General features: G+C 37.1%; 1 protein-coding gene across 9 annotated transcripts in view; it reads right to left on the reverse strand.

Moving 5' to 3' along the window:
* Positions 1–22,771, reverse strand: part of LOC143731964 (oxysterol-binding protein-related protein 7-like) — a 204,093-nt gene that overhangs the window by 74,785 nt on the left and 106,537 nt on the right. For 7 of the 9 annotated variants that reach the window (XM_077222574.1, XM_077222573.1, XM_077222575.1 and 4 more), the window contains 2 exons: positions 21,900–21,978; positions 21,418–21,562 (listed from right to left, as the gene is read on the reverse strand). In XM_077222574.1, coding sequence (XP_077078689.1) covers positions 21,418–21,562; positions 21,900–21,978 — 224 coding nt within the window. Of the gene's footprint in view, positions 1–7,615; positions 7,631–20,203; positions 21,282–21,417; positions 21,563–21,899; positions 21,979–22,771 lie in introns of those variants that run through there. The other 2 variants (XM_077222582.1, XM_077222580.1) reach the window with 2 other exon arrangements.

A 22,771-nucleotide genomic window follows, 5' to 3' on the forward strand; every position in this document is an offset into this window, starting at 1 on the left:
CTGTTTACAAGTAGACATTTCAATATATATATATATATTTTTCAGGTCCGTACAATTAATACAAAACGAAATTCACTTTAAAGAAAGGCTTCGTGTCTTCTGTGTAAGGTGTCTGTGAAAGTTTTAAAGCAGTCTTTTAGTGCCGCTTCAGAGCGGTCACGTCCGTAACGGAGAACTGTCACGTCTGTAACATTGTTTTTTCCTCATAAATGCGAACACGAAAAATAAAATAAAATGAATATTTTATGTTCTGTGGAGAGCCAACCCTTCTTCATTAGATTTGCGCAGTTTAATTCACAGAATTACAACAAAAAAAATCGTTGCCTCCTAAAAGTTAAAGATTTTTTTTTGTCACACATGACTGTCGATTTCCCTAATATTAAATATAAAACGCATGTGTAGACTGATATTTTTCTAATGTCTGGACTCCTTTCTGGGAGGAGCCTATGGATAAACAGACGTTTCAATATTTTGGTATTAATGCATTTTCTGAGAATTTATATAATTATATAAGTTAACTGCAAGTCTGGAATTCCCAAATTTTAAATAATTTATCCTCAACTAGTTTTGTGGTGTAGGTCTACATATTTTATAATGTTAAGTTAACTTCAAATAATACTAATAGTAATTTAAAGATGTGGTAGCATTGGATCGGGACGGTATGGATAACGCTGGGAGTTGGAAGGGGTGTGTCGCCATTCTGCAGGTTTGTGGATCTGAGTGTCGCGATTTCGGTTTCATATCGCATATCGTTACAGCCCTAGTCATTTTAGAATGTTAAGTTCTACTTCTGTATAGTTATTTTGGTGAAAGTAACTCAAAAGTAATACAGGAGTAATGTAACACATTACAATTCTGAGACAGTAATATTGTAAGGTAATGAATTACTTTTAAATAACAGTAACAAGTAATATATAATGTATTACAGTTTGGAAGTAACTTGCACAACACTGTTCACTAATAGCAAAGAGACGCTGCACTTACAGGTATGATTAATTCACTCTAGAAATAGATCCATCGACAATGCATTCAAACGCAGTGCTACTTTATATGTATCTGATTTAAAACAAGCAGAAATCTTTAAAAAATTTAACGATCCATAGACAATAACCGCTGTTAAGTCAGAGCAATAGCCTCATGGGCAGCTCTGTGACATGCTGGAGCTGTGCTCATGGCGACTTGAGTTCCAGTCCTGGTTCGAGGTTCAGGCTTCTCAAGCCAACATCGTTTGTTCACATAATTTAGCCTCTAGTTGTGTTATTAACATGTATATAATGGATTAAGTATATGTTTTAAGTTACAGAAACAAATAAGATACTCATAAGGTATCATATTTATACTTTAAATAAATTAGTCTTTACATAATTTCTGATTACTAATGAGGCTGGCTAATTTTAAAAGTTTTCAATGTCAATATTGCTTGTGATCTTAATATGTATGTATTTGTATTATTTCTGTTTACAATGCTGCATGATCTTCTTTTATAGGCTATGAGGAAAAACTCTACCATGCACACAAAATAGAGTTCAATGCTGCGAACTGGGAGAGCAGCTGGACGACTAGAAGAGAGAACAGTAGAACACATATTAATACAGATGACTGTATTATTCTTCTGCAAGAACCAAGACAAGCAAAGACTGATGATGAGCGCTCTGAACAAACACAGCAGTCAAGACGCATGATTGCACATTGGACTTTACTGAGTTCTACATTTAATGTTGGGCATGTACTGTTCACAGAACTTCTAATAATTTATGTGGATGCCATTTATAAACCTCATCACAAGGTCATCACAAAACATTTTTAGAGTTTTCTTAGAGAATGTTATGCCATCTTTTAAGAGAACATTCTGGGAACAAAAATAAAACTACCCACTGAAAATGTTATAAGAACATTAGGCAATAATAGGGAATAATGTTCTAACAATGTTAGCATTAAACATTTTTAGAATGTTTTTAGAGAATGTTATCCAATCTTTTAAGAGCATTCTGGGAACAAAAAGAAAACTACCCGCTGAAAATGTTATAAGAACATTAGGGAATAATGTTCTAACAATGTTAGCATTAACATATTTATAATGTTTTTAAAGAATGTTATTAGAACTTTTAAGAGAACATTCTGGGAACAAAAAGAAAACTACCCGCTGAAAATGTTATAAGAACATTAGGGAATAATGTTCTAACAATGTTAGCATTAAACATATTTAGAATGTTTTTAGATAATGTTATCCTAGCTTTTAGGAGAACATTCTGGGAACCAAAATAAAACTACCCGCTGAAAACATTATTAGAACACTGCATGGTAATGTTCTCGGAACATTTTTAGAACAAAAAGATTCTAGCTGGGAATTCAGGCAAAAGGAGCCCCAACTAAGTATTGAGTGCTGAACATGCTCATACTTTTTAGTTGGCCAACATTTCTAAAAATCCTTTTTTGTATTGGTCATAAGTAATATTCTAATTTTCGGAGATACTGAATTTGGGATTTTCATTAGTTGTCAGTTTTAATCATAACAATTAAATGAAATAAATAATAATATATCAGTCTGTGTGTAATGAATGAATATAATATCAAAATTTCACTTTTTGAATGGAATTACTTAAATAAATCAACTTTTTGATGATATTCTTATTATATGACCAGCACCTGTATGTATATGTGTGCATATATATATATATATATATAATTTTAACTTTAACCAGAAAAATCTAAAATGTATTCACGAAATCGTGCAGCCCTATAGTTTCTCTTGCTATCAGCATGTTCACAGCTGGAATTTTTTTTTTTTTTACAGGGACCAGATGCCACTGATAAGTCCTGCTGCTGACCATGTTCATGTACACAGACTCATGTGAATGTTGAAGTGAAAATGCAAACACATTGGAAATGACAGGTATATACTATGTTTCAGAAATGGTACAACGGTGTGTGATTGTTCAATCTCTGTCTTTAGATCAGTGAGTTCAATAATGTGCTTTTTTGTCATTTGTTGTGTATCTTTTGATTATGTTGTGTTGTAAATAAATCCCAACAATCAAAAAGCCATTCTTTTTTTTAAATCTCTCATTCTTTGTGCAAGGTTCCTCATATTGGTAGCATCTGATAGGGGCATTATGGGAGGGTCTTTGTCTTTCTCAGGTGTGAAACACATCAGTATTCATGATGATTCACGCCCTCCTCGCATAGAGCTTTCTTACACAAAACATGTCTTATAATTTTAAAATCAATATATTGTTTTGTCTGAATGAGTATGCAGGATGATTTTCACATAGTTTTGAAGCAAATATTCTAGGCTTCGTGATACAATTTTCAAAAGCCTTGTGAAGAAACAATAAGTATGGGTTTCATGACCATATTTCAGTGACAATTTTTTTTAGGTTTTTCACAAACCACGCATAAATGTAATTCTCAAAACTACAAACTTTTACATACATGATGCTGACATTGTAGCAGAGTTTGTGCTAAATACAGTGTAATCAGACTTTAGACATGAAAATGTCACGTAACAATATGCAACAAGTGTGTAGCATATATAACCCTAAGATTATTCAGGCCAGAGGATCTGTTGAACAAGCTCAACATCACAGGTAAAAGCACTAACATCCTTCTCTGAACAATGATCCAAGACTGGCTTAAAAGGCTGGAGGTCTCTGCATTGGATAAAACAATACTTCATTATGTTTCCACTCAAAGAAACATGCCTGTAGACACAAGCAACATTCCAACAATCAAGGTGGCCTTACCTGCAGATTCCCAGAAGCCCTTGAAACCTGGGAGATAATCAACAGTCAAGGAGATGGTCCATATGCTGTGAGAACCCTATTGGGGTGGGTTGTCAATGGTCCTCTAGATGTCAGTGATTGTACTGTTATCTGTAAAATCACTGACATCTAGAGGACCATTGACAACCCACCCCAATAGGGTTCTCACAGCATATGGACCATCTCCTTGACTGTTGATTGAGATAACAGTACAGCACTTGTTACTGTCAATGGGATTTCAGTCTCAAATCTTCAATTTTAATGAAAAGGCTGCAGATGAGAAATTTGAAATGCAGTAGAGGACAAAAGATTCATTGAAATATTACAGAATTCAGTAAAGCTGCAAGATGGACACTACCGTCTGAACTTACTATACATACCAAGTTGCAAGACCATGTTCCATCAAGTTAAAGTGTCAAAGATAAATTTAGACTTACGATTCCTGTGGTGGCCTGAAGGAGATTTCAGTATACCTCCTGCTAAATAACGCATGCTGGTACATCTCTTTGGAGCTGTGTCATCTCCAAGCTGTGCTAATTTTGCACTAACACAGACAGCTATGGATAAGACCTACTTTCTACCAGAAGTGATTAGTCGTCAACATAGAAGTTCTTTTCCACGGTGCTATCTGAATTCACTTTCCTCAGAAAAGGATGCAGTGTCATTGGTGAAAGATCTTACATCTCTGTTTAACAGGAGGATTTCAGCTCACAAAATGTCCAATATCCAAAAGGAAGACAGCGTTTCTTTGTTTTGATACAGATTTCTCATCTCACTTGCTCTATCTACTGAAAGAGCTCTTGGGTTGTATTGAGTGCACTGAAAGCGATCTGTTAAAGTTCAATATAACTCAAGAATAAGCCTTACACCTGCAAACTAGTGATGCGTGGGTTGGCTTTTTTTCCAACCCACGGGTCCCGCTTTTATGAAATTATTTGGCCCGCCCCAGCCCGCCCTGTATCTATTTTTACAACCCGCCCCGCACCCGCGACCGTTAAATAGACATACTACGTATTGTAATGTAAATGAAAACAGCCTTTATTTCAGCCTGAAAGTGCTTGGAAACATCGTCCTGTAAACTCGTCCTTTAAACATCGTCCTTGTAACAACAGACGATTATGAATATGAACCATAAATCTGGTCATATTAATAAGATAATGATAAACATTCAACATTTACAAAGCAGGATTTGTATTCATCAAATAGGCTAAACAATTTTTTATTTCTTAGACCCCCCACAAATATGTCTTGACATGCTGGAAAATTGGAAATGCCCATTTTGTGGCTCTCCTGTTTGTATATTTTTCACACGAGTTCCACTTTACGTAACCGTAACCGATACTGTCTCCTGCTGCAACTATTTTTGAGAACCGGTTCCAAACATTAGATTTAGCAGCCTGACCTTTTTTTTCTTTTAATTATGTAAATTCCCAACCTCAATTTGTCCCACACCTCGTCTTCCATCTTCACTTTTATTTCTCCGCTCTTGTTGTCGTGGCTGGCGACAGGAGCTGCTTGGCCCGCCGCTCTCGTGACGCGTCATGTGACGCCAAAGGTTTGCGGAAATCACAAGTTATGTTGCTACGGCATTCGTATTGTAACCTTATCAAAGAACTTAATAAAATATGAAAATATATATTCCCAAATATTTAATATAGGCTGGAAATTGCACGCAAGATACATGGTTAAAATTTTGCTTTTAATATCCCGCCCCAACCTGCCCCGCAAATAAAGTGACAATTTCTTTCCCGCCCCAACCCGACCCACGGGTTACCCGCTGGGTCCGCGGGTTATGAGACGACCCGCACATCACTACTGCAGACATATACTTTTAAATGTGAGTTCCATCTATGATCCACTTGGTTTCTTTTGCCCCTTTACTCTTCTCTGCAAAGCTCATTTTGCAACAACTATGAAAGTCCAAACAGAGTTGAGATGAAGAGATTCCTCAAACTGCAGAGAGTAAATGGACAAAGTGGCTTGGTGATCTTGAGAAATTGAAAGAATTCAAAGTTGCACGATGTGTGAAGCCGAGCTCCATCGCTTTTTCGAATGCAAGTAACCATAGATATGGAATAGTAAGCTATCTAAGAGTGATTGCAGGACAAAACTCTGCAAATGTGGCCTTCATGGTAGGCAAAGCCAGAGTTGCTCCTCTCATGCAAACCGCCATTCCTCGTTAAGAGCTTACAGGTGCAGTCCCAGAAGTTAGAGTGGATAAAATGTGGAATTGGAATTGAACCTCAATAGATTTGGATTTTGGACCGACAGTCAATCATTGTTTAAATACATTTCAAACAAGTGTACACGATTTCACACATTTGTGGCTAACAGGAAATCTATCATTAGAGAAAACGCAGATGTGTCTCAATCGAGATGCATTGGAACTAAACAAAATCCAGATGATAAAGTAACTAGGGGGAAGAATGCTAGCACATCGGTGAATTGCACAAAATGGATTCATGGAACAGACTTTCTCTAGATGAAAGAACAAGACTGGCCTCAGAGCACAATTACAACCATTTCTTCTGCGCTCTTTCTAGATGACCCTGAAGTGAATAAAAGCTCCTGTTGTGTACAACAGTGTCATCACACATGGTAGAAATCCCACCGATCAGCTTAAAACTTATTTCTCAAGCTGGAATAAGTTGAAAAGAGCAGTGGTATGGTTCCTTAAATTGAAGAACATCCCTTCCTTGACTTTTTCTTTGCATTGTGAGATTGGATTGGATCTGATCCTTTTCTTTGTTTCACAGAGGATTGACTTATGGAATGAATGCTCTCAAGAAATCATTTAATGCGCAGTCCATTACCTTGAATGACCTTTTATTGGCAGAAACATTGTTATACTGTCAAAGACAATCATATGAAGATGAGATTTCAAAACTTGGAAGTGCCTCAACCACTGGAAAACGGGTGAATAGATGTAGTAGTCTCTACAAGTTGGACCCCGTATTGGAAGACTGAGTTCTAAGAGTTGGAGGTTAGCTGAGTAAGTCTGCAATTCAGACTAAATTAAACATCCAATCACTCTTCACAACCTCCATATTTCCATGTTGATTCTGCAAGATATTGGGTATTGAATAAATCACATCCAATCACAACTTCGGAAAAGATACTGGGTCATAAATGCCAATTCTGCAGTTTGTAAAGTCATATCAAAAGGTGTAACCTGTAGACGCATGAAATGACGTATTGGAGAACAAAAGATGGGTTATGACCCTTATGGCAGTCATGGCCTAATGGTAACAGAGTTGGACTGGTGACCCGAAGGTTGCTGGTTCGATTCCAGTACCGGCAGGAATATGACTGAGGTGTCCTTGAGCAAGGGACCTAACCCCCAAACCGCTCCCCGGGACCCACTCAAGGCTGCCCGCTGCTCCGGGGGTGTGTATCCACGTTTGCAGTGTGTGTGTTCACTACTCAGTACTCTGCTCTTAATGTGTGTGCACTTACTTGGATGGGTCAAATGCAGAGGTCAAATTCCAAGTATGGAAGGTTACCATACTTGGCCATCACGTGTCACTTTCACTTTCACTTCAGCAATGTTGGAATTGATTACTTCAGACTGTAAAAGACAATCATATGAAGATGAGATTTCAAAACTTGGAAGTGCCTCAACCACTGGAAAACGGGTGAATAGATGTAGTAGTTTCTACAAGTTGGACCCTGTATTGGAAGACTGAGTTCTAAGAGTTGGAGGTTAGCTGAGTAAGTCTGCAATTCAGACGAAATTAAACATCCAATCATTCTTCCAAATAACCTCCATATTTCCAGGTTGATTCCAGAGTAGTGAGTAGTGAACACACACACACTGCAAACGTGGATACACACACCCGGAGCAGCGAGCAGCCTTGATTACTTCAGACCTTTTGAAACAAAGCGAGGACAAAGTGTTAAGAGATATGGCATAATTTTCACCTGTATGTCTAGTAGAGCTGTGCATCTAGAAGTGGCCTACACTTTGGACACTGACTCCTGCATCAATGCCTTAAGAAGATTTATCAGCAGAAGAGGTCAAGTACAACATATCCGCTCTGATAATGGAACTAAATTAGTTGGTGTTAAAAGAGAATAGAAAGATGCAATCACAGCTTGGAATCAAAATAAGATTAACAATACTATGTTTCAGAAAGTAGTTCAATGGAGTTTTAATCCCCCAACAGCCTCATCACGGAGGGATCTGGGAAAGGCTTATACGTATGGTGAGACAAGTCCTCTTTTCTATTCTGCGTCAACAAAATCTGGAGGATGAAGAGCTGCAGACATTTTTTTTTTTTGTGGAGTCCATTTTGAATAGTCGGCCTATAACAACAGTGTCTGATGACTACCAAGACCTTGAAGCACTGACTCCTTAATCACATCCTATTGCTTAAGTCCAATATATATCAAGCGCAGACAGAAACAAGTATAGTATCTATCAGATCTGTTCTGGGCAAAAGTGGACCAAAGTAAAGCTTGGCCTATTGATTTAAATGTAATATTTAATTTCATTTAATATTCAACAATAATATTGATCTGCCTGTATTGACACTATTATACAAGAACTGAACGATGAGATCATGGTTTACTCCAGAGCGGAAAAAATTAAACATCACTGAACTTATTTTCCAGTTATCTCTGTAAAGCTGCTTTGAAATAATATTGTAAAAAGTGCTATATAAATAAATGTGACTTGACTGTGGACAGTCCAGGACCTTGTTGTCCCTGGCGTCTAGGAAGAGTGGTGGAAATTCTACCTGATGCCAAAGGATTAGTGAGGATTGTAAAAGTGAAGTCAAAAACTGGTGTATTGGAGATACCTATTACAAAACTTTGCTTGTTTCTGGAAAATGATGACACGTGATAGGAACACTTGGAAGCTTGTCCACAGTGATTGGACAAACTTTGACAAGCATTCTTTTGTATGTTTATAATATTGTTAAATGGAAATATTGGCTCCTTATTTAGTCACATAATGTAATTATATACATTGACAATTGGGGCCATTGTGTAGGAGCCATACATTCATTTGTTTATGGTGTTTATTTAATCTACGTATTATATTTAACTTTCCTTAAATTATATTTATTTAAATGTATTTTTATTTAACAATTATTTATGTTGATTTGAGTTTTTGCTCCCTCTGTAGGCAAAATGGTATCAATGCACAGGTGCACTATTAGTTTATTAGTAAGCAGTACAGACCAATCAATGTTTGTATATGAGCAGACTCAAAAGAACTAACAATCTCAATGGACTTTGTTTTTCAAGTATTTTGCATGTGTTTTTTTTTTTTTTTTTTTAATAAATTTCAAGAGAAGCTTTAAAACATTGACGAGCCAGAGTGTTGATTATGAGTCAAGAGGAAGCTCCCGACTGTTTCCAGGACTGAAGATTTGCCGGAACAGTACCCTCAACAAATATTGGCACCCTTGGTAGATGCACAGTGCTCTTAAGAGACATAGTAGACAACTGAGAGACATGTTAAATACAGAAGACACAAACCTAAACATAGTGTGGGACTGCCTATGGCCTCAAGTAACAATTGCATGAGTTACAAACTCAGATAGGATGCGCATGTCTTAATATAAATCTAATTGACAGAAATGCGTGTTTATGCGATTTGAGACCACTGCTCTAGAGAACATTTCATGAATAAACATTGTTGCAATGAAAATTTAAAGTGATCGTTTACCCAAAAATAAAAAAATCAGTTATTGTTTAGTAGAGTTGTGGTACTCACTCAAATTTCGAAAAAACTCGGGTGAATTTGTACTCTGACTTGACATGGACTCTGTACTGAAAATTTTCTGAGTATAAAATGTCAGTCAAGTATTATATACACAATATATTATTATTCAAAAACGAAACTACTTGCATTGTGTTGTTTCAGCATTGATCATTGTAGCCAATCACAGACATGTATATTAAGTGCATGAACGCGTATGGCCAATCAGAGGCGTTTTAGAGTCACCATGCGGAGAATTTGCTCAAAATGTATGTTCAGAATCAGCACAAGCTTTATACTTTCGCAAATCCCCTCATAAACAACAGTCTAGACGCGATATAAATAAGAAATTCACTGTGGAATGTGGACAACTTAACTGTTTATGACGAGAGTTATAGTGAGAGTGCAGAACGCAGTAAGTAAGTGATTGCTTAAAGGGAGCGCTATTGATGATAGCTTGATTGATTTTGTTTTCATGCTTCTAGAGGACAAGTGGTTACATCCACACTGTAAAGTATAACTGCATTTAATTGTGGGAGTGAATCCGCTAAATTATAGTCCTGTGTGAGTCATAAAAATCAACCGTAGTGTCAGTTCTGGCAGGTCACGTTAGTCAAGCTCGCATCAGCTGACTCTCAGCTGATCCACATCTACCTATTGGAATACGATGCCTATCACTGTATACATGTATAAGCTCCTTCAGTATTACCAGCAGCTATCGCGTTTCTCACGAGCCAATTACCCTCCTCCATCCCCAGCTCCTCCTCTCGTCAGTCAGGATTTGGCATTCTGATTCCCCTTGAATCAGAATTAATTCTCGAATTATGTTGTACTTTAAAATCTTGAATTAATGATCTGCATACATTCATGTTGGTTCTGTTCTATTTACCCTTAGGGGGGTTATTGCTGCTCTCCCTGCTCTTATCCATGCTAGGCTAGATGGATGCGCAGGGACTTCTTGCCCAGAATGGAACCATACTGCCAATCCAAACTGTATGCTAATTGTCAATTGTATTTGACGATACTGGTCCTGACAGAATTGCAAGTATTGACACACTTGGTCGGTGTTGTGTCATAGCTGGGGGCATGGTGTGGGGTGTAGTCAGCATGGGGGAAAACAATCCTTTCCCCCTGACTGGAAAAGTATGGTGTTAACCCAGTATGGCCTACGTAGAATCACTTCTGCCGCTCGACAGAGCAAGATACATGTAAAAACTGAGCCGTATTGTCCGGACAGTATCTGTGTGTGCTATAGTATCATCTTGTGCTATAAAATGGATATTTTTTCTGAATATACCCTGTGGAATGCAAGGGGCGTTTATGTATACGTTTGTTTGAGCTAGAATATAAACATGAAATGCACAGAGTCTAATGTCAAACGTTAATTTACTGGAGTACCACGTTTAACAAACATTTGTCAAAAGCTTTAAAGCCAGTTATTGATGAACTGTTTGGCATCAATGACAGGTTTAGATAAAGTTTAGACATCCGTCAGTTTTCTGTTGTCTTGCGTGCAGCTTTATTTGTTTATTTATTTGTTTTTCTTTACAGCCATGCACAAATGAATTCCCAGTTCCTATGGGTTTCAGAATTTACATTTTACAAAGTAAATTCGGAGCTGACGTGTCCGTGTCGCAATATTATTCAAATTGCCTTCAAATTACGGACAATAGCAATTTTTTTTTTTTTTATAATAACAGTCTTCATCAAAAGACTAGGTTATTTTTTGAAGTAGGCTATTATGTAGTGTAATATTTGGAGGAGCAGCATGCATTTTGTCGAGAAAATGTCATTCTTGTCGTACATGCAATGTGACTATCAGCTTGTAAACTTGAAGCAAAAACATAAGCCCAGCACTTCCCATAGTAAAATAAACGTTTGAATGTTTTGTACATCAATAACTTAATATATTCTGTCGCTATGTGATAGCTCAACGTGAAAAACTGCTTTAATGATACGTTGACTGCTTTTTAGATCAAGCACCTAACAAGGTCTAAACACATAAATGGCTGTGACGCTAGGGGGAGCAGGCGATGGCATAGAATGTGTTTGGCTGAGCTCCTACCTAATTTTTTTTATCTAATTTTGAATTAAAAGCAAAATATCTTCTGTAATTATCCCCAGCACGATTTATAACGTATTCCTGAACACATAGTGTAAAATGAACGAGCCTTGGGAAGAGTGATGGCCTCTAAGCTTCGAAAATATAAATACAGAGGATCCTGCAGTTCTAGGCCCAATACTTCCTCAACGCAGTGTTCAGCTTCTGACCGTGCCCACACACTGACTCCACCAGACATGACTGATATGGAAGAATTGGGTATATTATTGTACTGTTCTCAGCTCCATATGACCAATATTAATATGGCTTCTCAAGTAAATGGTTGTTCAGTTAAACTGGTGAGTTGGCATGTTAAATCTCTCAACCACCCTATAAAATGTAAGAAATTGTTTGCTCATTTAAAATATCTTAAGACTGATATTACATTCCTTCAAGAGACGGATTTACGAGTCTCTGACCACTGCCGGCTTAGATGTAAGTGGGTGGGCCAGACCTTTCATTTCAACTTTAAATCTAAGGCTAGAGGTGTGGCGATAATTCTCAGTAAAAATATACACTTTGTGGCGACGAGTATTGAGTCTGATCCGGATGGGCGCTTCCTAATCGTGTGGGACATTTGTATGGGCTCCCTGTTATTTTAGCCAATGGTTTTTTGCCCCAAATTGGGATGGTCACCTTTTCTCTAGTAATTTCTTCTCAAATATTGCCAAATATGGTATTCTCATCTTATCCTTGGTGGTGACTTTAAAGGGGCATTCGGCAACTATTTCAACTTAATAAAACTGTTTAGAAATCATTTGGATGGTTTAATAACCTGTTCCGGTGAGAATGGTAACTTTCCCTGCTCCCCCCAACGTTCCTAGTCGGAAAACCAACCTTGCAGCATGGGGATTACCGTCCCGGTAAGTTGGAAATAGGAAGTCTCGTGAGAAGCGAGAACGAGTGAGAAACACAAACTGCTTTACGGCAAATTCGACATACATCATACACATTGAGGGTGGCGTGTGTGTTTATTACCCACCACGGAAGACAAAGCTCCACATGATAAAGTTGGCCACCTCAGGTAATAACAAATGCACATGAGCAGCGGTAGAAAGGGGGACGAGGGTGCCGCAAGAGTTTTTTTTACGACATTGTTGTGCAATATACGCCTCACAGCTGTAGGGGGAGCTCGTTGAGAAAACATGAGACAACAAAAGTGAAAATCAGCGAAGAAAAAGCTAGAGTTACCGAATGCCCATTTAATTGTGTCCTTTTCTCCAGTCTGGATCGTAGCGCATCCAGAACGGTTTCGATATCTAAATCAGCACATACGATTGAATTCAATTTGCTGTCAACTAAACAAGCAGAAAACCTTATCTCTAAATTAGAGTACGGGGAAAAGGCTGAAAAACTTCTGGCTCACCAGCAATCGGTTTATCATGTTATTTCTGAGATACATGATGATCAAGCCCTGAAGCACATGCATAGTACAGTATAGCATGTGCTATACTGCATAGCTAATTCTTGTTTTTATAAATTTATCAGTCGTTATATTCCTCAGATCCACCCTATGACCAGTTGACTTTAGAAAGTTTTAGTAAACTTGATACACTGATAGACCCTGAAAAAGCAGCACATCTTGACTCACCAATTACGATTTCAGAAATAGAAGCAGAAATCGGGGGTATACAGACCGACAAAAAACCCAGGTTCAGATGGATATCCAAATGAATTCTTAAAAAAAAATCTCTACCTAACTTTCCCCATTATTACTCTGACACTAAGATCTTAGCCAAGATCCTGAAAGATGTTTTTCCAGCGGTCATTTCACCTGACCAAACAGGCTTTATTAAAAGTTGACATTCCTTCTTTAATACCCAACGTCTTGCAAATATAATTGATGGCTCTTCTTCGTCTAATACTTCAGAAGTTATTTTATCGCTTGACGCTGAAAATGCGTTTGACCGGGTGGGATGGGATTTTCTGTTCTTGACTCTTAAAAAGTTTTGTTTCGGAGCCAACTGTACGTCTTGGATTAAACTTTTATATTCAGCCCCATTGGCTGCGGTACGTACTAAAATAACATATCACCTTTTTTTGAGCTAAAGCACGGTACAAGGCAGGGCTGTCCTCTATCGCCACTCCTCTTCGCGATTGCAATTTAACCCCTAGCCTTGAGGATATCTACTAATATCAAAGGGATGTGTAGGGGGCATTTAGAGCACAATGCATCTTTATATGCAGGTGATATGTTGTTAAATGGACTGCATTTATATAGCGCTTTCAACAGACCCATGGCCACCAAAGCGCTTTACATATTGCCTCAAATTCACCCATTCCTTCACTCATTCACCGACGGCGGTGTCAGCCATGCAAGGCGCCATCCAGCTCGTCGGGAGCAGCAGGGGTTAGGTGTCTTGTTATACATTTCTGACCCTCCTCGAGTCTTCCAAATGTATTAAATTTACTTAATGAATTTGGTCAGCTGTCTGGTTCTTAATTATTAAAAGAGTGAACTAATGCCAATTGGCTCCATGATTCCAGATATGCTCCCTTCTTCAATCCCTTTTAAAGATCACTACGACAAAGTTTAATTATTTGGGGGTCTGGTTTACACAAAACTTTAAGGAGCTTTATAAAGCCAAATATCAACTTCTTTCAGCTAGTCTGAAGCAGGATTTTAAAAGATGGGACTCCTTGTACCTTTCCCTAGGTGGAAGGGTTAACATCATTCAGATGACTGTTTTGCCGAAGTTTTATACTTTTCCAATGTTTGCCAATTTTTCACAAAATCTTTTTTTTTTTGTAATTTAAATAGTCAAATTATAAGTTTTATTGGAATAAAAAACGTCCTAGGGTAGTGGATAGAATATTACAAAGGCCCCGCAGCTTAGGTGGTCTTGCCCTGCCGAACTTTCTATATTACTACTGGTCGGCCAATATCAGGGCAATTCTATACTTGTTGGGGGAAGATGAGAAAGCCAGCTGGGCACAGATAGAGAAATCATCCATTTGACATAACCCTCTGTTAGTATTATGTTCTAAGCTGCCATTGGCAAACTCAGTATCTAACCTTACACTCTCCCCAGTTGTACTACAAGCTATACAAATTTGGTATCAGTTCAGACACCATTTTGCACTTAATCTTCCGCTTGCCTCACCTGTTGTACAGAACCACATATTTACTCCTATGACAGATTGATATATGGTCAAAAATGGCATTAGGTTAGTACATGATTTGTATTTGAATGACACATTTGCCTTCTTCAAACAGTTAATCCGAAAATTTGATATTCCTAACACACTTTTTTTAATCTCTCATTGATTATATTCTCGAGTACAGGTGTGGAGTAAAACAGTCCATAAGTAAAGTGGTCAGCAAAGAAATCTGTGGAAGAGGCAAAGGCTGCCCTTCAAATTGGTGATATCGTGGGGCAGGTACAGCATGGAAGAGGGGGTTTTGGGCTCAGTTTAGCTCCTCCTAAATGGCATAAGGCAGCCCCAGCTCAAAGGAGGAAGCAGGAGGAGAGGATGAGGTGTATAAAGGCCATTTCCCAGGCCAAGCTGGGAGAGTGGATGAGATGGGAGAGTGTGGAACCACGCAAGATGGGCTGGTAAGACCTTTGGTCAATGGAAGAGAGTAGGATCAGTTTCCTTATCAGGTCAACATATGATGTTCTCCCATCACCACAGAACCTAAACCTCTGGGAAGGAGAGGATCCCTCTTGTCCTTTGTGTTCATCACCTGCCACATTAAGGCACATTTTGACAGGATGTAAGGTGTCTCTTAGCCAAGGTCGGTTTACTTGGCGCCATGACCAAGTACTCTGATGTTTGGCTTTAGCATTGGAAGACAAGCGTAACATGACCAATAAGTTGCCACCTGTTCTAGCAAAACACTAGACAGTATTCCAGACAATATTCCTCCGCCCAGGCGAGCAACCACCAAGAACAGGTGTTAAAACCAATTCTCGCTCAGGACAACTGGAAGCTGCTAGGGACTGGAAAATGCTGGCTGATCTTGATCAACGGCTTATTTTTCCACCTGAGATTGCCACCACTAACCTCCGACCAATTATTGTTTTGTGGTCTGGATCAGCACGCATTGTTCAACTGATCGAGTTAACAGTGCCATGGGAGGATGCTGTAGATGAGGCATATGAGAGGAAGAAACTGCGGTATGCTCAGCTGGCCACTGAAGCAGAACAGCGAGGATTGAGAGTCCGGGTTTATCCAGTGGAAGTGGGTTGTCGAGGATTTGTGGCACACTCCACAACCCGGTTCCTCAGAGACGTCGGATTCAGTGGCCAAGAGTTGCGTTGCACAGTAAAGAACTTATCTGAAGCAGCAGAGAGGAGCAGCAACTGGCTGTGGTTTGAGACGGAAAGAGTCTGGCTGGCTGTGTACAGGCCGCCATGCTACGGTTTCGAAAAATTCTTGAAAATTTGATGAGTCTGTTGGTTTATTTGTATAGTTTGCATAGTAATTACAGTTATTACATTCTTGTGTATTTTGCGTGAATGAGGATTGGTGTTTGGACAGATATTGTGTTTTGCGGTAGTATGCCATACGGAACCGTTGCCACTGACCGCTTTAACGTCCGCAGTGGGGCTCAACAGCCTTAGTCAAACGGGTTGGCGCGTAAGGTCGGGTTGTGGAGAGGTTGAGAGATTGTGGTTAGGTCAAAGGAGCAGCTTCAGCAGCAGGAGGGATGTAAAGGTCAGTAAGCTGGGCTGAGTTGAGTGGGGGACGGAGGGGGGTGACTCTGGGACGCCAGAGTCACTGTCGAGCCCTCTTGAGGTGTCTTGGGCTAGTCGACGAAACACTGAGGACAGAAGGTTCCCACTTGAAGACCCTAGAGATGTCCCCTACTCTGCTCAATCCAGACCGTTGTCATGAGGGGACCTCACTGTGGTTGCAGCCGTTGTGTGTGCAAATACACTATTAACACCAGACAGAAGGAGATTCAGAAGAAGCGTAAATGGATGGAGAAGCATAGGTTACTGTAAAGCTATGTCTAGTTGGTGCTTATCTTGGCGAAAGCCGAATACATATCAGCATGAAGTTTTAACATCTCTTGTGTAATGGAAATCATTATGAACTACACAATCTACACAATCTGATTGCCTTAGAATCTTTAAAACAAAAATGGGAAAAAGAAATGGAGGATTAAATATCAGATGATGTTTGGCAAGAAGTAATCCGGAGAATACATTCATCCTCTATCAGTATCAGGCACACGATTGTTCAGATTTAAATTGTACATCGTCTGCATTGGTCTAAAGATAGATTGGCTAAGTTTAAAAGCTCCTGCTACTTTATATCATATGTTTTTGTCATGTCCGAAATTGCTAGAATACTGGGGCTCAATTTTTGAGACCAATTTTATACAAATGGAAAGACTCTTCACCTCCAACATATGGACATTGGATTAAAGATGTGATGTATAACATACAATTGGAAAAGCTTTGATGTTCTATGAAAGGGTCAAATAAGAGTTTTTTTATCACTTGGCAACCTTTTTTGACCTTTGTGGAGAAGGTTTATCTTATCTTTATCTTATTATTATTATTATTATTATTTTACTGGTCTGACTGTTACATGGGGTTGGGAGGGAGGGGGGGGGGGGGGTCTTTATCTGTTCTGTTATATTCTTGGTTCTTAAATGCTTTGATGTATAATGTATATTTTTACTTATTCTTTTAGTAAAAATAAAACACATTGAAGAAAAAAAAATTAATTTAGTACTGCCCTTCAGAGGCTAAATAAGATATTAACATGTAAAGGAAAATAAGAAAAATGTAAACATCTTGCTCAAAAGTTTACCCCTGGGTCTTAATGCATCGTGTTGCATTCTTGAGCATTACCCTGCAGATTCTGAAAGATGTACAGTAGGTAAACGTATGACTGCAACTTTAAATTGCAATTCTTTTATAAAGGTTAAAATATTTAAGAGGTCAGTGTTGAGACCCTTTCCCAGAGTTTGATTGGTCAGATAAAATCACCTGTCAATCAAAATGCAGATATGTACCATTTTTGTAAAATGGTGTGTATTGACGTCTTTTTGCAGTTCTGATGTTTATTAATGTGTAATTCATGCTATAAGTAGAAGAGATGATCCGTTCACATTCTGCTTGACCTGAGGAGCTACACATTAAAGGGATAGTTCACCCGAAGCTAGAAAAAGGGATAGTTGACCAGAGGCTAGAATTTTACTTTGTGTAAGAAAAATATTCATGTTTAACACGTTACAAATGCATCGCTTCACTTAAGAAGAACTTTACTCACCCCCGGAGCTGTGTGGAGCACGTTTATGATGGATAGATGCACTTTTATGGACTTCAAAACAGAAACGGTCATTCACTGCTATTATAAAGCTTGGAAAAGCCAGGACATTTAAAAAAAATACAACTCCGATTATATTCGTCTGAAAGAAGAATGTCATATACACCTAGGATGAATTGGAGTAAATAATAATTAATTACATTTATATAGCACTTTTTCTGGGTACTCAAAGTGCTTTACATTGAATGGGGAATCTCCTCAAACATCACCAATGTGCAGCATCCACCTGGATGATGCGACGGCAGCCATATTGCACCAGAACGCCCATCACACAACAGGTTAATCATGGGTTAATTTTCATTTTTGGGTGAACTATCCATTTAAAGCGCCACAAAACGGTATTTATTGTTTGAATTTCATAAAAATGAAAAAAAATTGTAACACTTTATAATAACGGCACGCTATTAATCATTAGTTAAGCATTAGTAAACAGTTAATTCATCATTTATAAAGCATTAATAGACATTAATGAGCAGTTTATAAATACAGCTATAAATGCTTTATTCTTGATTTATAAGCATATCTATAATGTGTTTAATTGTATTTTCATACTTTGTTAATGATCAATTTATAATTTCTAAATGAAGTGTAGCATTATTTACAAACCAGTTATTTGGGAGTTGTCAGTGATTAATAAGATCACTTAGAAAGTAATGTAGTAAATTCAGGTAGTTATAAAGCATTAAGTAGTGGTCAATTAACTAATTGTGTGAGCTCATCTAAAGTGAGGACTATTTATGCCTTGTAAAGCATTTACAAAGGAGATTTAAAAACTAATTTATCTTCTAAACAAAAAAAAGGAAACCAACACAATACAGTGATACAGAAGATATAAATATATAACTGAGCCTTTAAATCTCCTTTGTAAAATGCTTTACAAGGCATAAATAGTCCTCACTTTAGATGAGCTCACAAAAATAGATAACTGACCACTACTAACTGCTTTATAACTACCTGAATTAACCCTGAATTACAGTAAAAATACATGTTAATAAAGCATTTATTAACACTAAGTAACTATTACTAAATGTATGAATAATAAGATGTATGAATGTATATTAAATAGTTTATTAATCATTTACTTACACTTTCTAAGTAATCTTATGAACCACTGACAACTCCTAAATTTCTGGTTTGTAAATAATGCAATACTTTATTAATGATCAAATACTTCTAAATGAAGTATGAAAATACAATTATTAAACACATTATTGATATGCTTTTAAATCGAGAAAAGTATTTATAGCGGCATTTATAAACTGCTTATTAATGTCTATAAATGTTTTTTTAAGTTATGAATGAACTGTTAACTAATGCTTAACTAATGAATAATAGCTTGCAGTTATTATAAAGTGTTACCAAGTTTTTTTTTAAAGCTGAGACTTTTTTTCATATCAAAAGTAACCTGATCTGTCTTGTCTGTTTGCGCACTGTATGAGAACATGATGTGGAGTGAGAGTGGAATGGCTTGTTGGACTTAGCAACAGTAACTAAAAGGGGCGGGTCTTTGTTAAACGTGAATTTCAAATCATTTAAATCTTTGTGGACTCGGCCAGAGTCGACTGACTCGGATTTTAAGGACTCGGACTTGATTCGTTTAGGACTTGAACTCGACAAAGGTGGTCTTTGACCCAACACTATTGTTTAGTCACTGGTGTTTTTCTAAAGCCTTTTTTCTTTTGTTTTTCAGAGCAGGATAAAAAAGGGCTGGTCCATATAATGACATAAATTGTGACTAGCTTCTGTAACAAGAAAAAAAAGCAAAAGTATCACATATTGATCAAATACGTTATGCCATATTTTTCAAGTGTTCTGAGGGCATATAAGTTAGGGTTTGGTTAAAAACAAATTAGAATGTAAATTATTCTTTAGCGAAAATCGTGACCTTGGACAGTGATCTGCTTGGGAATGACTATTATAGCGAAGAAAGTTGTTAAAAAACAAACAAGGGCACCATTTTTAAAAACCAAGCTTAATCAAAACTACGTCTTCTAGAAAATGATGCACACACTTTATTTTCTAAGGAATGTGTTGTGTTCCAGTTGTTGCAATAACCAAGTGAGTTCACTTTCACATCTGTCAACTGTCATTCTGTGTGTCATCTGAAAACTTGAGTTCTCATCTTGAGATATTCACCCCAGAAGAAAGTAAATAATATATATATTTTAAACCAAACCATATCGTATGCCATAAGAACATTTGGAAAATATGGCATGAGTGGTTTGATCATTCTGTGATTTTTGTTATAGCTTGAAGCTGGTCACTATTCCCATTACATAGAGGGAGTGAATGATCCTTTTGTAGTCTGAAAAAATATCATATAGCATTAGAACACCACCAGGGTGAGTACATAAAGGCTGAATTTTAATTTTTGGTTGAACTATCCCTTTAAGTGAACAGATACAATAACAACAAACAAGTTATAAGTGCATCATCTCTTTGGTTCATTTGATTCCATTTCATTAAACATCCAACACTCTAAATATCCTTCATTTGTATTTTGTTTTGTATCAAGCCACTAACCAGCATTCATGTCCATTTTACAATAGTCCAACAGAACACCAAACAAAATCCCATTCCACAGAATATGCAGCCAAAATTCGTTTGGCTGCACACCTCTACCTTACCATGTTTTCTAAAATATAGAGCTGCACGATTAATCGGCAAAAGATCGCGATCTTGATTCAAACACCCATGCAATCTTATTCCCTGTGTCTATTAAACCTTTGATAAAATCATACCGGGACTTTCAAATCTGTGTCCGCGCTGAGCCAGAGAGAGCAGTTGTAATGTTTAGGTATGAAATAGCTTCACAAACAGTCTTTTCAACCAGTATCGTTATATCTGTGTTACAAATATTCAAATAATCGCATAAATACAGAGATAAAAGTTCAGATATAAATACTGATGTGATGTCTATGGTAGAGATCAAAATAGGGCAAATTACCTTTTGAAAGTAACTTGGTGCTTCAAACAAAGATTGTATCTAATACATTGTTAAACCAGTAGGTGACGACAAGTCACTGTTAAAAATTTATTTGTCATTGAATCATTCATTCAAGAGATTAATTAAAAAACTATTAATCCAGAAATTAATGAAACAAGTGAAGTACTTATTCATTCAAACTGATAAAAAAGAAGATTTTTAAATAAACATGCAGCAATGAATATTTCATCAGACGCGTTACAAATTACATGCTATTTTGTTTAATTCTGTTAAGTTTAGTCCGTTAAGAATAGTGGGAGAATTGTGATCTCTATGTGAAAAAAATAAAAAAATAATTGTGATTCTCAATTTATCCATAATTGTGCAGCTCTACTAAATGACAAAGGTAGGAGGTATCTGATCACATGAAAAATAAGAGGCATGTCTAACCTCTTACCACTTTATTGCTGGTACCAACAACAATAGAAATGAAACCTAAAACAAATAAACAATATTAAATATTTTACATAATCCATTGCAATATATCATAATTATTATAATAAATAAACATAATCCACCAGGGAACTAAACAATTCCTTGAATTAAATATAAATATGGCTCCTACACTCACTTTGACAAATGTGATCTTGCAGGTGCACTCGTCACTGTTGAGGTTGCGAATGACAACATCACCATAGTGCTCGAGCCATCTGTCCGGACTGAATACGTTGTGGATGCAAGTTACCACTTTATTCCACTCATAATGATCACCGTAGCTGAAGAGGAAAGATCATGATCAGATAAGAAAAAACAAAAGATACAACCTGGCTTGATTATTTTGCCCATTCATTTATGGAATCTAGTACATCATAATGAATGTACCTTCTGAATCTACAGTATATTGCAATCAGAAAATTGGATGCTACATAAAACTCAAATTAATATTCAAAAAGTACTTTTAACATCTCTCAAAAAATATTAAAGAAAAATAAAATGGCTACATAATCTCAGCTACACATTTTCAGGAATCTCATGACCTATTCCTCATTAATTTCTGCATTCATGTCTAGAAGCAGATGTTACCATCAGAGAGCTCAGTTTAACTATACTCACTTTGGTAGAGTGACATTAACCATTCCGGTTGAAACAATTTCCACTGACTTCCCCCAGAACTTATACTTCCATCTCTGGTCTGAAAATGTAAAATTAAAGAATGAAAAGTTGCATGAATGAATAAATAAAAAATTTATTTGAGGTGTGCAATTTCAATTAGAAGTAATCTTTATTTGAAAGTAAGAATTCACTCTTTTGCAATGTCTCAAAAACCTTCCTCGTCGGATATTAGAATGACATTGAGCAAATGTACTGTACAATTATTTTAAAGATGTTTACATGACTTAGAAAATGTAAATATGCCCTTATTTGTTAACATACATATACAGTCTTAATTGTTAATGATTTTAACATCCACATAGATAATAAAAAATTGCATTGGGATTAGCATTTATAGACATTCTGAACTCTATTGGAGTTAAACAATGTGTCAGGGCCCACTCCTTTTTGTAATTCTTAAGAAAAATTGGATTAGGGCCACTTTTTCTCTGTAGTGTGAACGTAAATACTGATTGTCACTGAGTTTAGCATTTAAAGTCAAATGACTGGGTAAAAAGTAGTTAGCAATTTTTACTTCTTTATTGCTACCTACTTTTTACCTAGTCTTCAAAGACGTACTGGGCTCAGGGCAGCATTAAATGCTAAACTCAGTGACGATCAGTCTTTTACACCAAAAGTGTACACCAAACAGATTTCTCCACCCAGGATAACCATAAAAAACAAAAAGATTTTTTTAGATAGTAGTTGCAGTTTCCCGAATTATAGTGGTGAACCTATTTAGAAAAATATTGCACTTGTGTTTGTGTTTTTTCTCTCTCACTTTCATATCTACAATGTGTTTGACTTATGGTAAGTCAAGTCACCTTTATTTA

The sequence above is a fragment of the Siphateles boraxobius genome, unplaced genomic scaffold, assembly GCF_051911475.1.
Source record: "Siphateles boraxobius isolate OS27281-9 unplaced genomic scaffold, OSU_SipBor_1 89, whole genome shotgun sequence".
Taxonomy (NCBI): Eukaryota; Metazoa; Chordata; class Actinopteri; order Cypriniformes; family Leuciscidae; genus Siphateles; species Siphateles boraxobius.